The sequence below is a fragment of the Rattus norvegicus genome, chromosome 2 (genome assembly GCF_021556685.1).
Source record: "Rattus norvegicus strain SHRSP/BbbUtx chromosome 2, alternate assembly SHRSP_T2T, whole genome shotgun sequence".
Taxonomy (NCBI): domain Eukaryota; kingdom Metazoa; phylum Chordata; class Mammalia; order Rodentia; family Muridae; genus Rattus; species Rattus norvegicus.
This window is the reverse complement of record NC_141535.1, coordinates 198,692,373-198,705,803: the sequence shown is the minus strand read 5'-3', so window position 1 is coordinate 198,705,803 and position 13,431 is coordinate 198,692,373. Positions and strand designations below refer to the sequence as shown.

Genomic DNA, 13,431 nt, shown 5'->3' with positions numbered 1-13,431 from the left:
AAAAATCTCATAATCCTCATGAGAAATGAAGTTGAGAGAGAGAGAGAGAGAGAGAGAGAGAGAGAGAGAGAGAGAGAGAGAGAGAGAGTGTTAGTGACACATGCCCCTAAAGGCAGTGGCAGGCAGGTTTCTGTGAGCTTCAGGCCAGCAAGCGACACATAGAAAGACTTAGTTTCTTTCTTTCTTTCTTTCTTTTTTTTTTAAGATTTATTTATTATATGTAAGTGTACTGTAGCTGTCTTCAGACACACCACAAGAGAGTATCAGACCTCACTACAGATGGTTGCAAGCCACAATGTGGTTGCTGGGAATTGAACTCAGGACCTCTGGAAGAGCAGTCAGTGCTCTTAACCACTGAGCCATCTCTCCAGCCCGAGACCTAGTCTCAAACTAGATACACGATAGACATGATGTCAGATGGCTTTGATTCCAAAACTCAGGAGGCAGAAGCAAGAGGATCTCTGAGTTCAAGACCAGCCTGGTCTACAGAGCATGTTCAAGGCCAGACAACTACACAGTGAGATCCTATTCCCAACCCTATGCAAAAAAAAAAAAAAAAAAAAAAAAAAAGTCATTTAGGAAAAAGTGACAGAGACGTTGCTTGCAGGTCTTCATAGTCTGCTTTTCCAGAGTTCCAACTTAAAAAAAGCAGCTGTGTGCCCTCTCGCCGTTTCTTTGAAGACTCCCCTCATCCATTACCCTCACCCTCTCCCCACATGCCCTCCCTGCAGTTGCTTGATTTTCAGATGGCCTTCCCTGTTGTTTTTCTCTCCAACTCTGATAAAACAATGGGCCTCAAGTTCCACCCACATAGAACACTAATAACAAAGGAAAGAGAGAAAGGACTGAGGGAGAAACAAATAAATTAGCCAGACTCCCAGTTCATGGCCATTCATGGCTGCACAATAATTTTATTTTTAATTTGTTTTATTTTTTGGTTTGGGTTTTCAGGACAGAGTTCTCTGTGTAAGAGCCCTGACTGTCCTCAAACATAGAAGACTATGCTGGCCTCAAAGTAACAGACATCCACCTGCCTCTGCCTCTCAAGTACTGGGATCCAAAGTGTGCACCACCATGCCCAGCACTGCAAAACAATTTCAAGACCAATCTGGGCTATAAAAGGAGACCCTGTCCCACCTATGTTGTAGGTTGGTTCTAATGCTTTGATTCAGGAATCTGCATGTCCCCAACTGGTCTTTTGATCAAGAGAGATACCAATGGGGGTTGGGGATTTAGCTCAGTGGTAGAGCGTTTGCCTAGCAAGCACAAGGCCCTGGGTTCAGTCCCCAGCTCCGAAAATAAAGAGAAAAAAAAAAAAAAGATACCAGTGGGCACAGAGTGGGGCAAAGGCTTGTACTCTGAGAGGAACACGGGAGAATCTCCACGACTTGGGGAGGGATGACAGGACGCAGGAGATAAAGCCAATCAGCCTTGTGAGACTTCAGCTAAGTGACCAGTGGCCACTTCCCCATTGGGCCTGGTGTTGCAAGTGAAGACTTAGGAGTGCCCAGCCTTTGAGGTAGCCAAGGCATTTTAAAAATAAGCTAATGTGTATGTGTCTTCTATTCAAGAATCCAAAGATAACTCCTGGGAGGGTATGCATGTGCGATCTGCTGGGAGCACAAAGGGGTGTAGTACAAACTCACCACTACAACCCTAAAGAAAAATTATAAGGGAAACATAATGGTTTAATTATAAAAAGTAGAAATCAGCTGAGTGCTGGGGATGGTACACACTTTTATTCCCAGCACTAAGGAGGCAGGGGCAAGTGGATCTCTGAGTATGAGGCCAGCCTGGTCTGCATAGAAACCCTGCCTTGAAAAAATAACATAAAAGGAAAAAGAAAAGGAAGGAGGAGGAAGAAAAGGGGAAAGGGAGGAGAAAGGAAGGAAGAAGGAGCACCAGCAGCAGCTGCCCCAGTTGGCAAAGACTGGAAACCCTTCCCTTCCCCACCAGGGAATTGCAAAAGGAGCACGTTTAACAAATCAGTCATATATAAACCGAGAAAGGCAGGTAGTTCGTAATTGTCCTAGAAAATGTCATAGTGGCTCATGGCCCAGCAATTTGGGAGCTTTCTCTCAGCTCACCGGTCCACACCCATTAAGAGCACTTGCCTTTTCTAATATTCTATTTCTATTTCAACATGTCACTGGTCAGATTCTTTGAGGTAGGAGGACACAAGAACCTGGATACTTCAGCAAGGAGCCCTTAGTCACTTACAAAATGCTGACTTTTGATTTAGGACTGCATATGGGACTAACTGGATTTCCCTCTGAGGGGCAATCAACAGGATTCAGTATCAGGGTGAACTGGTTTCAACTCATTGCCCACTCCCCCACTCCAGTGTTCAGGCTTCCATTTCAGTCACATCTGTATGTGCTCCTGAAACTAAGATCTTCTGCTCTGAAACTTCCTAATCCAAAAGTTTCCAGGAAAGAATGATATAATATGCAACCCAGCCAGAAATTAAATAGGACAAAAAAATGCAGTTGGATTGTGGTAATTAGAATGGCTCTCAATTGAGCAGGCTGCTCACCTCATGTTATACAGGAGCAGAGGTGCACTAATAGAATCATTCTGGCAATTTCTAAAGAGTGGACTGAAGCCAGAAATATTAATATAAGTAATACAAAATTTGTTAAGGTTATATTTTAAATTATATATGAACTATTTTCTTTTTCCAGTGATGGGGCTAAAACTCTTGCTTGCTAATAGAGTTTTTACCTTTGATGTACATCCTCAGCCCCTAATGCTTATGTACATGAGTGAGCATAGGAGAACAAACATATGTTGGCATTAAACTAATGCTGCCCATGCTAAACACGTCTTCTATCATTGAACTACACCAATAGCCTGATTCTTCTTAAAGTTGGATTACTATATAGCCCAGACTAGTCTCAGCCTCTTGATTGTTCTGCCTCCGTCTCTGGAATGCTGGCATTTCAGATGTGGTCATGAAAACTAGCCTAGCCTGATTTAAATAAATACACCCTTGGTTTAAGCATTATTACATTCCTAATGTTTAATTCACACATTATGGACATTTTATTGCCACTGCTCCCCAAGACATATCCTCCCAGCTTCCTGCCAACTGTACCATTTACCATCTCTAAGCCAGATTTTGTTTTCTATGCTCAAGCTATCTTCTGCCCAAATCAGGCTTATTAGATGGTAAATAGTAGACAGTCAGAGCTCTCTGCAGTCTCTTAACTCTCAAACGCTATTAATCTTAAATTATCAGTAGCCTCTGCCAGCAGACACTGTGATTACTTTCACACCTTTTCTCCATTTCCACTCCCCACTCCCTTAACTGAGGCCTAGCCCAGTACAACGGTACCATAGAACTATCATATCACTACATGTGGTGGTTCACGACCAAAATCCCAGTATTTCGAAGGCTGTGGCAGAAAGACTGTTCTGAGTTTGAGGCCAACCTGGGCTACATGCTAGCCTCAGCCGCAGTGAGACCCTACCTAAAAATATAATAGATTTGATTCGATGGAAGCACTCCAGGCAGGGTAGCAGATTTTCTGTTTGGTTGTTTGAGACTGGGTCTCTCTAGGTAGCCTTGGCTTCAGACTCACAGATCCATCTGCTCCTTCTTCCCCAGCACTGGAACTAAAGCGGACGCCACCACACCCAGTTGAGAGTACTTAAACGCTCACAACCCAGTTAAAATATTATCCTAATATTAGGAGAAAAAAATGGGGCCGTCTACGACTTTCGGTAGGACACTATTACCTCTGCGAAAGCCTCAAGGACTCTTATCGGAGTCAATTCCCTGACTCTACTAGTCCTTCTGGAGAATCTTAACAAAATTAACTCAGGAGACCTCGACCACTCCGCAGGAGTCAGTCACGCATTAGCCCAGAACATAAATGCCACGAGACCCCTCTTCCTGTCTCGAGAAAAATCAAACTACCGATGCAAACTCTAAAACATAGCAACTGTGTCTAGACCCCTTTACCCCTGAGCCAAATTCCCAGGAGAAAGACAAGAGCCCAGCACTCAGACCACCGAAGCCGATCCTACGCGCAGCGACCTCGCGCAACCAGGAAAAGGAATCGCCTGCGCACACGAGCGGCTCTGATTGGTCACGGACTTAGCTCGAACGCCGGGACGTGTCGCGTCACTTCCGCTGAGCCCGCCATCTTGTTCCCAGGGGCAGTTGGCGGAAGAGATCGAGCTCCTTGGCTGCCCGTTCTGCCTTGCGTCTGGACTTCTCGCAGCCTGTGTTTGGTGTCCGTCTTGAGCCCGGGGTCCTTGTGTCGGCGTCCCAGTTGCAGTCCCTCGCTCGGCTGGGGCACAACGCGGCGGGCTCTTTGCCCCGACGGCCTTCCATGGAGTAGGTCCAGGACCGTTGTCCCGAAGAGCGCGATCGAGCTTGGCCCCCCTCCTCCCGCCCTCCTTCCTGCCGCGGCAACATGGCTAACAACAGCCCCGCGCTGACCGGCAACTCGCAACCGCAGCACCAGGCGGCTGCGGCCGTGGTCCAGCAGCAGCAGCAGTGTGGCGGCGGCGGCGCCACCAAGCCGGCGGTGTCGGGCAAGCAGGGCAATGTGCTGCCGCTGTGGGGCAATGAGAAGACCATGAACCTCAACCCCATGATCCTCACCAACATCCTGTCGTCGCCTTACTTCAAAGTGCAGCTCTACGAGCTCAAGACCTACCACGAGGTGGTGGACGAGATCTACTTTAAGGTACGCATCCTCTAGGCCTCGTGTTGGGGGTAAGTTCGCCAGAGCGGGTTGTCGGATGCCGTGGATGCGCCCCCTTTCCCTCCCTCCTGAGACCTGAGGATTTGGGGGAGGGGGAAAGTTGGCGGAGGGAGAAGCGAGGCTTGGGGATGGTTTGGGACGGGTCGGGCTAGGGTCGCCCTCTTTTTCCTTTTCAGGTTTTGTTTTTTGTTCTGCTTTTTTTTTTTCTTTTAATAGCCGGGCGATCCCGCCACAATCGATCTTTAACCTACCACAACCTCCTGCCTATCTCTAGGGAGCTGTTGGGCAAGAATTCTAGGGGAGAGGAGAAAAGTAATACCAGAAGCCTGTCCAACTTCACCATTTAAAAAATGACTCCTTTTTACCTGTGTCGACTAAGCACTAACTTGGTGCTTCTGCTGCTGCCCCTCGGGCCAGCGGAATTACTGAAGTAATTACTTCAATGTCGGCCTCGTGTTCTTCGTTAAACTCCAATCCAGACAGAAATTGGCCAGTGAGTGTGTCGGGTGGGCTGGAAGGGTTGAGGGTGGCGTGGTGTGCCAGGGCAAAGAGGTGTACAGAAGGCCTGGAAATTTTTCCCAGTAGGAAGTCAGGAGTCTGAGGTCTCAGCTACCTGTGCATTGGGCATAATTAGAATGATCTGGGCCCTGGGCTTCTGCGGCAGGGTCGGTGCTGGCTTGGCTGTGCTGGGGAGCTCACCTGGCGCCTCCTCACTGCACTCTTGTCTCAGTTCTTGTTTCGTTAGCAGGATTGACTCAGTCTTGCAGCGAGGCTCGGAGCAGCCCAGGGTCGCAGGTAGAGGTATGCACTATTAATCATGCTCAATCGCCATAAATGCATTTCCCTGGTTAAATGAATGGCTAATTAGGTTTATTTTTCTGTTTGGTTTTGGGCCATTGATTTTGGTCTCACTAACTAGATTCTCCACTTCCCTACAAATTAGGTAGTTTAAAAAATACCTTCCAGGCCTCCGAGGTTAATTTATATTTTAATGAGTATTAATAGTCTTAATGTCTTCAAGCATTTTCGCTAGAACTTGTAAAATTAAACACATCCATTTTTTTCTTGTCTTGACTCTTAGAAATTTGAGACAGACCAGATAAGATATTTAAACATACACGTGGAGATGTTAACAAAAAGAGATTCTGTATACTTTAATTTTCTCCCAGCTACTCATTTAGGTTAATGAGAGATTTTTGAGGTACTAATTGCACTTAAAGACCTTTTAACTTTGGATATGTAGAATATACACGTGCTCTTGGTGTTCTCTTACAAAAGCTTTTAAGTAGGTGTAACTAATACTGTGAAGTAGTTTTTTAAATTAGCTTTTACAAGGGAAGGCCTTTTCATTGTGAGGGTAGCATGGCAGATGATGATTACATTTATGTATGCAGTTGGCTTTGAAAACTTGGGGCCCTGCACCTTTGTGACAGGTTATTTTAAATAGAGACTAATATTTCAAGTTAATTTCAAATGTATTTTGAAAAACTTATTCCATTAAAAAGTATGTTTAAATTCCTTTTTAAAACTAAAGGGGGGAGGTTGGAGAGATGCCCCATGGACTAAGCACTTTTGCCTTTGCAGAGGACCTAAGTTCAGTTTCCACCATCCATATTGGGCAGGTAACAAACATCTGTATCCCCAGTTCCAGGGATCAGTCAGACCCTTCTGAGCTCCACAGACCCACACATGGATGTAATTAAAAGTAAAATAATAAAATACGACTGAAAACTTAGGAAATTTCTTTGGATCACATAGTCTTTGAAATGTATAGGCTTCCAGCTTTATACTGCATGCCCTCCCTTGGGCACCCTTTAAGGACTAGAACCTGTTGTGGTTCAGTGGTAAGTTGGTGCAGCACTTATCAAACACAGACGGCCAAGGTTCAGTCCCCATCACTGGGGGCTGGGTGGGATGTGATTTACACAGTATGTTTGTTGGGAACAGGAAAAAAACTCCTTGAGCTGAGAGTACAACAATGTTGTGCTTCAGTTTAAATGGTTGGTTGGTTGATTTTGCTTGTCTAAAGACACTGAAAGTATAAAGTGTTACTGTGTATGGGCGGAAATAAAGAGCGGGGTTTATTTAAGAAACAAAAACTGGTCTAATATTTTAAGCTTATCTCTCTAGTGTCATCTTTTTGCTATTTTTAGGTAAAGCTGTTTTCATAGGGTGCTCCCTGTTGATTCTATTTGGTATATATTAATGACTTCACACTTAACCTTTTAACAGTTTATACTCTGGGTTTGCAGTTGGGCTGAAAATAAAGTACGATTTTAATCTTTAATTAAATATTTAATTAGGAATTAATTGATCCAGGTGAAAAATAAGAAAATGTCCCAAGATTGGTGTGATAGTAATCCAAGCCAGCCTAGTCTAAGTGAGATCCAGGCTGCCAAGGCTACAGAGTGAGACCCCATCTCACACCCACCTCCCTGCCAGCCACCCCAGGCCTTAAACCAGCCCTTCCTGCCTGTCCAAAGCCCTAAAAATAAACTTCATATTTTTTGTAATGTGTATTTAATTTACCATAAAACTCTACTGTTAAGGAGATTTAGAGATTTTTTTTCCCTTAAATTGAGAACTTCTGATTTTTTAGTAATACAAAAAGTAAAATGGTACCAGATAATACTTGCTGCAAGTTTAGGAACTGTAGAAATTTTGTTACCTTCACATAGATATGACCTGTCTATAAAGCTAATTTAATGACCTGTCTGCTTTGAAAGCATGCCAGGGTTTTACTGACTGCTCTAACTTTGTTGGTGTTGAGTCTGAGCAGTTTTCCCAAAGATGCTGTGTGTACTTAGTGTGTGAGTCCAGGATGGTGGTGAATGGCGCCCACACAGTGGCACAGCACTTGGGAGGAGTTGCTCTTAGGAACTGAGTTCACTGTAGTTTCAGAATCCGAACGTTTGTTGTCTTCCTCTTTTCTATTTTCAGGTCACGCATGTTGAGCCATGGGAGAAGGGGAGCAGGAAAACTGCTGGCCAGACGGGGATGTGCGGAGGGGTAAGTAGAAGTACGTGCATTTTTTTTTCCAGTTTTTCTGTCTGCTAAGTTTATAGGAACGCTAAGTATCCTTAGATATTCAAACACTGATTCATTGGCTGATCTCGGAATTTTTCAAAAGTTCAAAACTCAGGTCTCCATTGAATCGGGTTAGGAAACGCATTGGATTTTATGTCTGCTTATAATTGTAGATTATGGTGGTTGATAACACATCAAAAAATGGGTATTAAGTATCTGCTTAATTTTTTATTAACTATGTTTCCCTTTAAAGGTTCGAGGCGTTGGAACAGGAGGCATTGTTTCTACGGCATTTTGCCTCCTGTACAAATTATTTACCCTGAAGTTAACTCGAAAGCAAGTGATGGGTCTCATAACACATACAGACTCTCCATATATCAGAGCCCTTGGATTTATGTATATAAGGTATGCATGTGTTTATTTACATATTTAAATAAATACTTTATTTTTGTTCTTATAAACTCAATAGGTTTCTTGTTATGATTTTAGGTATACACAACCCCCTACAGACCTGTGGGACTGGTTCGAGTCCTTCCTTGATGATGAGGAGGTATGTCAGCAAGGGTAATCGTCAGCTTTCTTCTGACTACTCTGCTCTTACACTTCTATTTGTTGGCAGTTTAATGTCTCAATTTCTGTGCATTTATTTCAGTTGTATTTTTGGGATTAGTATCCTTTTGCTAAGATTTGATGACTTTTCTGTGCTAGGTTAAAATTTTAAGTTATTTTAATATATTTTAAGAGTTAGTATGTTCTAATAACTTCAATGATAACTTTTTCTCTCCCAAATTAAAGTCTGTATTGTGCTGATCCTAACTCCTATGCTGATGGTGGCTTTCTGATAGGCGACATGCACTGCTGTGACTGTCGGATTTTAAATCCCTTTAACAGTGTTTTGTTTTTACTGTGACCTTTTTCAAACAGCAATGTTTATATTTGCGTATAAGTATAGGCTTAGAAAGAGTTTAGATTAACTTAAATACCCTAACAGTTATACCTGTCCAGAGCAAGAAAGTATTGATTCTTTTCCCTTTTTCTTTTAAGCTAGATACTCAGTGTTACTTGGGTCAGTCTCAAACCTGTAATCTTCCTGTTTCAGCCTCCTGAGTAGCTAGGATTACAAACAGGATTTACCACCATGCCTGGCTAATTCTAGCTCTCAGTGACTATACCAAGACTAGGCTTAACATTTTAAAAACCTAACCTCCTAGTAGCATGTCTTTAGCTCTGGGCTTGATCCCAACACTGCAGAAAAACATTTCTTTTCCTTAAATTAGCGATTTAGATTTTGAGGCTAAATCTAGTCACCGTCTTAAGACAAGATGAGCAAAGATTAAAGTCATATTGAAATTAGACCCATATTAATTTACTTATTGACGACTATAGAGGATCAACATATACTCAATTACGGGCTTCATTATCCTTGCATCTACTTTTATCACTAATTTGTAATTCAGAGTTTATACAGTAGAATTAAACTGCTTCTGTGAGTTCAAACAAAAGTCTGTTTGGTGCTTACTGTGGCACATCTCTAATCCCAGCACCTAGGAAGCAGAGGCAGATGGATTGCTGAGGTCCAGACCAAACTGGTCCACATAGTAAATTTCAGGCCACCCAGAGTTACATAATGAGACCGTGTCTCAAATTCTTTTTCATTTGAACACATCCATCTAATAAAAATTTCATTTTTATTATATGCCCACCTTAAAAAAACCTCACTAATGTAGACATAGGAGAACCATTTTGAGACAAGGTCTTGTTTAACTCAGGTTGACCTCAGACTAGCTGAGAAAGGCCTCTACTACTGATCCTCTGTCTCTGTTCCCTAGTACTTTGCCCAAAGACTTTTAAAATTTTTTTCCTGTCCTGTTTTGGCCTGTTTACCAAGCTGTCTGTTAATTCAAAAGATCCAGAAAGTGTTTGAGGTAAAATCCTAATTGTTAAACTTTTCTCCTATTTTCATGACTTTTTTTCCTAAAGATTAAAACACTTCAAAAAGGCATGTCAATTTACAATTGTTCTTAGGTTTCTGAATGCTTCTAATTTCTCTGTTCTTTATTGTGTTTGCAAGCCTGAGGTCCTCTATTTGAGCTAACCTATGTTTTCTTCTTTAGATATCTGCAGCGATTATATTTGGAAATACTGTATATCTGAACACTTAAATGTGTGTGAGTGCAAGCAGTTTTACCTTTAGCTCTTGTTTTCCTGTTTAGATAACAAATCTCACTTTCCTTGTGTGCTTGCACTATAGGTTTGGGACTGACAATAGCTGACTAACATGTCCTGAGCTGTGAGAGGGCATAGCAAGAAGGCCTTCATGCGGTAATGACCCTTTTCAGAGACAATGGTCATCATGGATTATGCGTTTCCAATTATTTGTTCATTTATTTATTTTGTACATAACTTTAAATTAGAAACCTCACTGCTTCATGGCAGTTGGTTTGCTATTGCTTCCGGTTTTAGCAGGGCTTCATTTTATATTGAGCTGTTAAAAGATAACCTTTAGACAGGAATGATTTGAAAAGTAGTCCCTACATAGCTAGGTTCAGCACTAGGTATGTGTGCAAATGTATCCTCAAGTGTAGGTATGTGAAATGTCATTTTAACCCACTTGTTCCACATAGTTTAGCAATGCAAGGGGCTTTTCCAGATTTTTTGTTAATGAGTAGGCCAGGTCCCTTTATGCCCGAGAGGCTGCAGGCTTTGTTTTCACCTGCATGTATCCAGTTAGCCGGAATAGTCTTCATTCATTACCAGATTAGGATACACGAATTGAGATTTTTGTTAGTTTTTTTTAATAGTTGATTCCAAAGATGGTAAAAAAAAAATTTTTTTTAAGTGTTCATGTATATGTTGAAGTGCCTTTTTTTTTTGTAACCGGTAGGGTATCTTTATGTTTCATAGGACCTAGATGTGAAAGCTGGTGGAGGCTGTGTAATGACCATTGGAGAGATGCTTCGTTCTTTTCTCACAAAGCTCGAGTGGTTTTCTACTTTGTTTCCAAGAATTCCAGTTCCAGTTCAGAAGAATATTGATCAGCAGATTAAAACTCGACCTAGGAAAATCAAGAAAGACGGAAAGGAAGGTGTTGAGGAAATAGACAGACATATTGAGAGACGGCGGTCCAGGTAATGTCCAGTACATTATTTTAATTTACCTATACAAAGTTCTTAGGAGAATGTAGTGTTCCTTTTGTTTCTCAGACCTCCTAAAATAATGAGAGCAGTTACATTACTGTACACGTGCATGCCAGGCAAGCACTCTACCACAAGACCTACCATCCAAAGGGTAATTATATTAGGTGTGTGTGGTAAGACAATGAGATGTTTGTGGTATGTTTGGTTGGTTCGTGTATGTTGAGTGCTAGGGAGTATTTGTGGTAGAATGTCAACCCCAATGACATAAGGACGTACCAGGTAGGTGTTCCACTGAGCTACAAGTATCCCAGCCCTTCCAGTGTTTGGTTTATTTCAGTTTCTGCCTTTCCCCTTAGATCTCCAAGAAGATCACTGAGCCCACGGAGGTCTCCAAGAAGATCAAGAAGCAGAAGTCATCACCGGGACGGTCATGGATCTTCTAGTTTCGACAGAGAATTAGAGAGAGAGAAAGAACGCCAACGACTAGAGCGGGAAGCCAAAGAGAGAGAGAAAGAAAGGCGAAGATCTCGAAGCCTTGATCGGGGCTTAGACCGCAGGCGGAGCCGCAGTCGGGAGAGGCACAGAAGTCGCAGTCGCAGTCGTGATAGGAAAGGGGATAGAAGAGACAGGGATCGGGAAAGAGAGAAAGAAAATGAGAGAGGTCGAAGACGAGACCGGGATTATGATAAGGATAGAGGCAATGACCGAGAAAGGGACAGGGAGAGATCAAGAGAGCGCTCCAAGGAGCAAAGAAGTAGGGGTGAGGGAGAAGAGAAAAAGCACAAAGAAGACAAGGAGGACAGACGACACAGAGATGACAAAAAAGAGTCCAAGAAAAAACACAGCAGAAGTAGAAGCAGAGAGAGGAAACACAGAAGTAGGAGTAGAAGCAGAAATGCAGGGAAGCGGAGCAGGAGCAGGAGCAAGGACAAGGCAAGCAAACATAAAAACGAAAGCAAGGAGAAGTCAAATAAAAGAAGCAGAAGTGGCAGTCAAGGAAGAACTGGCAGTGTTGAGAAGAGAAAACGAGAACACAGCCCTAGCAGAGAGAAGTCTAGAAAGCGCAGCAGGAGCCAAGACCGTTCCCACAAGAGAGATCATGATAGCAAGGACCAGTCAGACAGACAGGATCATCAGAGAAGCCAGAGTGTAGAGCCAGAAAGCCAAGAAAAAGAACATAAAAACAAAGATGAGACTGTGTGAAGATTTTGTAAAATTGGATCACATTGAATCCTATAAATGTTGATTAAATTCTGCTTTCCCCCCCCCCCAGTTGAGGTTGTGCAGTAGTTATGCACTCTGAGCTCCCTGTAGGCTGTTTTCTTTTGTGTAGGAAGTGCCTTTGTAATCCCATTGAGCATTGATGTTTCCACCCAGTTGAGTTGACACATAATGCACAGATTGTTCTTGCATTTTTGTTTGTTTTTAAAATGTACAGTGTGTACATACGTCCTGAAAATGTTTTAATTCCTTCGGCATGGTTGCCATGTTGGTTAAATTTGTATAAGGCAATAAACTGCCACTAATTCTATTTTTGTTTTGTAGGTGTGAGATTATGGTTGTGTACTGAAGTTAGCATGGCTGTGCTTTTCATAATAGAATGCTAAAAACTTTGGGAATGGATCTTGGATGTTTGCTTTAGGAGAATTATGTTTTTCAGTATACATGAAGGCAACAGTTGTAGGGTTAACATTCTTGTCCACTGTATATTACCTTGGAAGCTCTTGTTAATATGTTATTATTCTCCACAGTTAATGTTAGAAAGAATTTATAAGAGGTTTAAATTAGGCTGTGATTTGATCAAAAGTCCTTTTAGCATTCTACCTCAAAGGGACACTGTTAGTATGCCTAAAATTTATTTACTTTTTACAATGTGCTTCTCCCCCGCCCCTTGAATTCTTTCTCAGATTTTAAAAATACTATATTAAAATGTGTAAAGCCTGGCATTGTAGCAGCCCTATACTAACCAGTGCTGGGAGAGGGTGGGGCACATGAGTAGAGAAGCATTCAAGCCTCAAGCTTCCAAAGCATTTTTATAAATGGAGAATACTTAAATTATGAAACAGCTTGATATAGTATCCTTTTTTAAGAATTCAAAACTTTTTTTATTGATAATGAAGATTGCTGTTTGAGTTTTTAAACTTAATCTAGGACAGAAATATTAATAGTAATGCAGTGCTGCGTTATTTAAGACTATCAGCAAATTATTTGATAGATTGTTCTTATGACTTGTATTCTGATTTCAGAAAACCATCATGAGTGTGGAATAAATACTGGATTAAATCCTTTATCCTGGGTGTTGGCTTCCCCCCCATTTGTTAACATTTAAAGAAAATTGTGGAAACTGATAAAATGTCAGCAGTTTTCTGTAGAGGTTATCTTGAGCAAAAGTGATTTAAAAAATAACACATTGCTCAGCCTGTAAAGGTGCTTACCACCCAGCCAAACCTGAGTTCCTCCCTGGGCTAGGAGAAAGCTGACCGCAATACTATCTCGTGGTATACACGTGTGCCTCTGTAAACAGTCTTTTAATCTTTGTAGGTTGGAAG

General features: G+C 42.1%; 1 protein-coding gene across 6 annotated transcripts; it reads left to right on the top strand.

Annotated features, from left to right (window-relative positions):
- Positions 1 to 4,146: 4,146 nt before the first annotated feature.
- On the top strand, positions 4,147 to 13,172 carry Prpf38b (pre-mRNA processing factor 38B). Of its 6 annotated transcripts, none has more exons than XM_087631180.1 (8): positions 4,150 to 4,700; positions 4,993 to 5,211; positions 5,467 to 5,519; positions 7,659 to 7,727; positions 7,999 to 8,150; positions 8,235 to 8,295; positions 10,650 to 10,873; positions 11,239 to 13,172. In XM_087631180.1, the coding sequence occupies exons 4-8, from the start codon at positions 7,716 to 7,718 to the stop codon at positions 12,083 to 12,085; spliced, it is 1,296 nt and encodes a 431-aa protein (XP_087487306.1). In that variant the 5' UTR covers positions 4,150 to 4,700; positions 4,993 to 5,211; positions 5,467 to 5,519; positions 7,659 to 7,715; the 3' UTR covers positions 12,086 to 13,172.
- Positions 13,173 to 13,431: the final 259 nt, after the last annotated feature.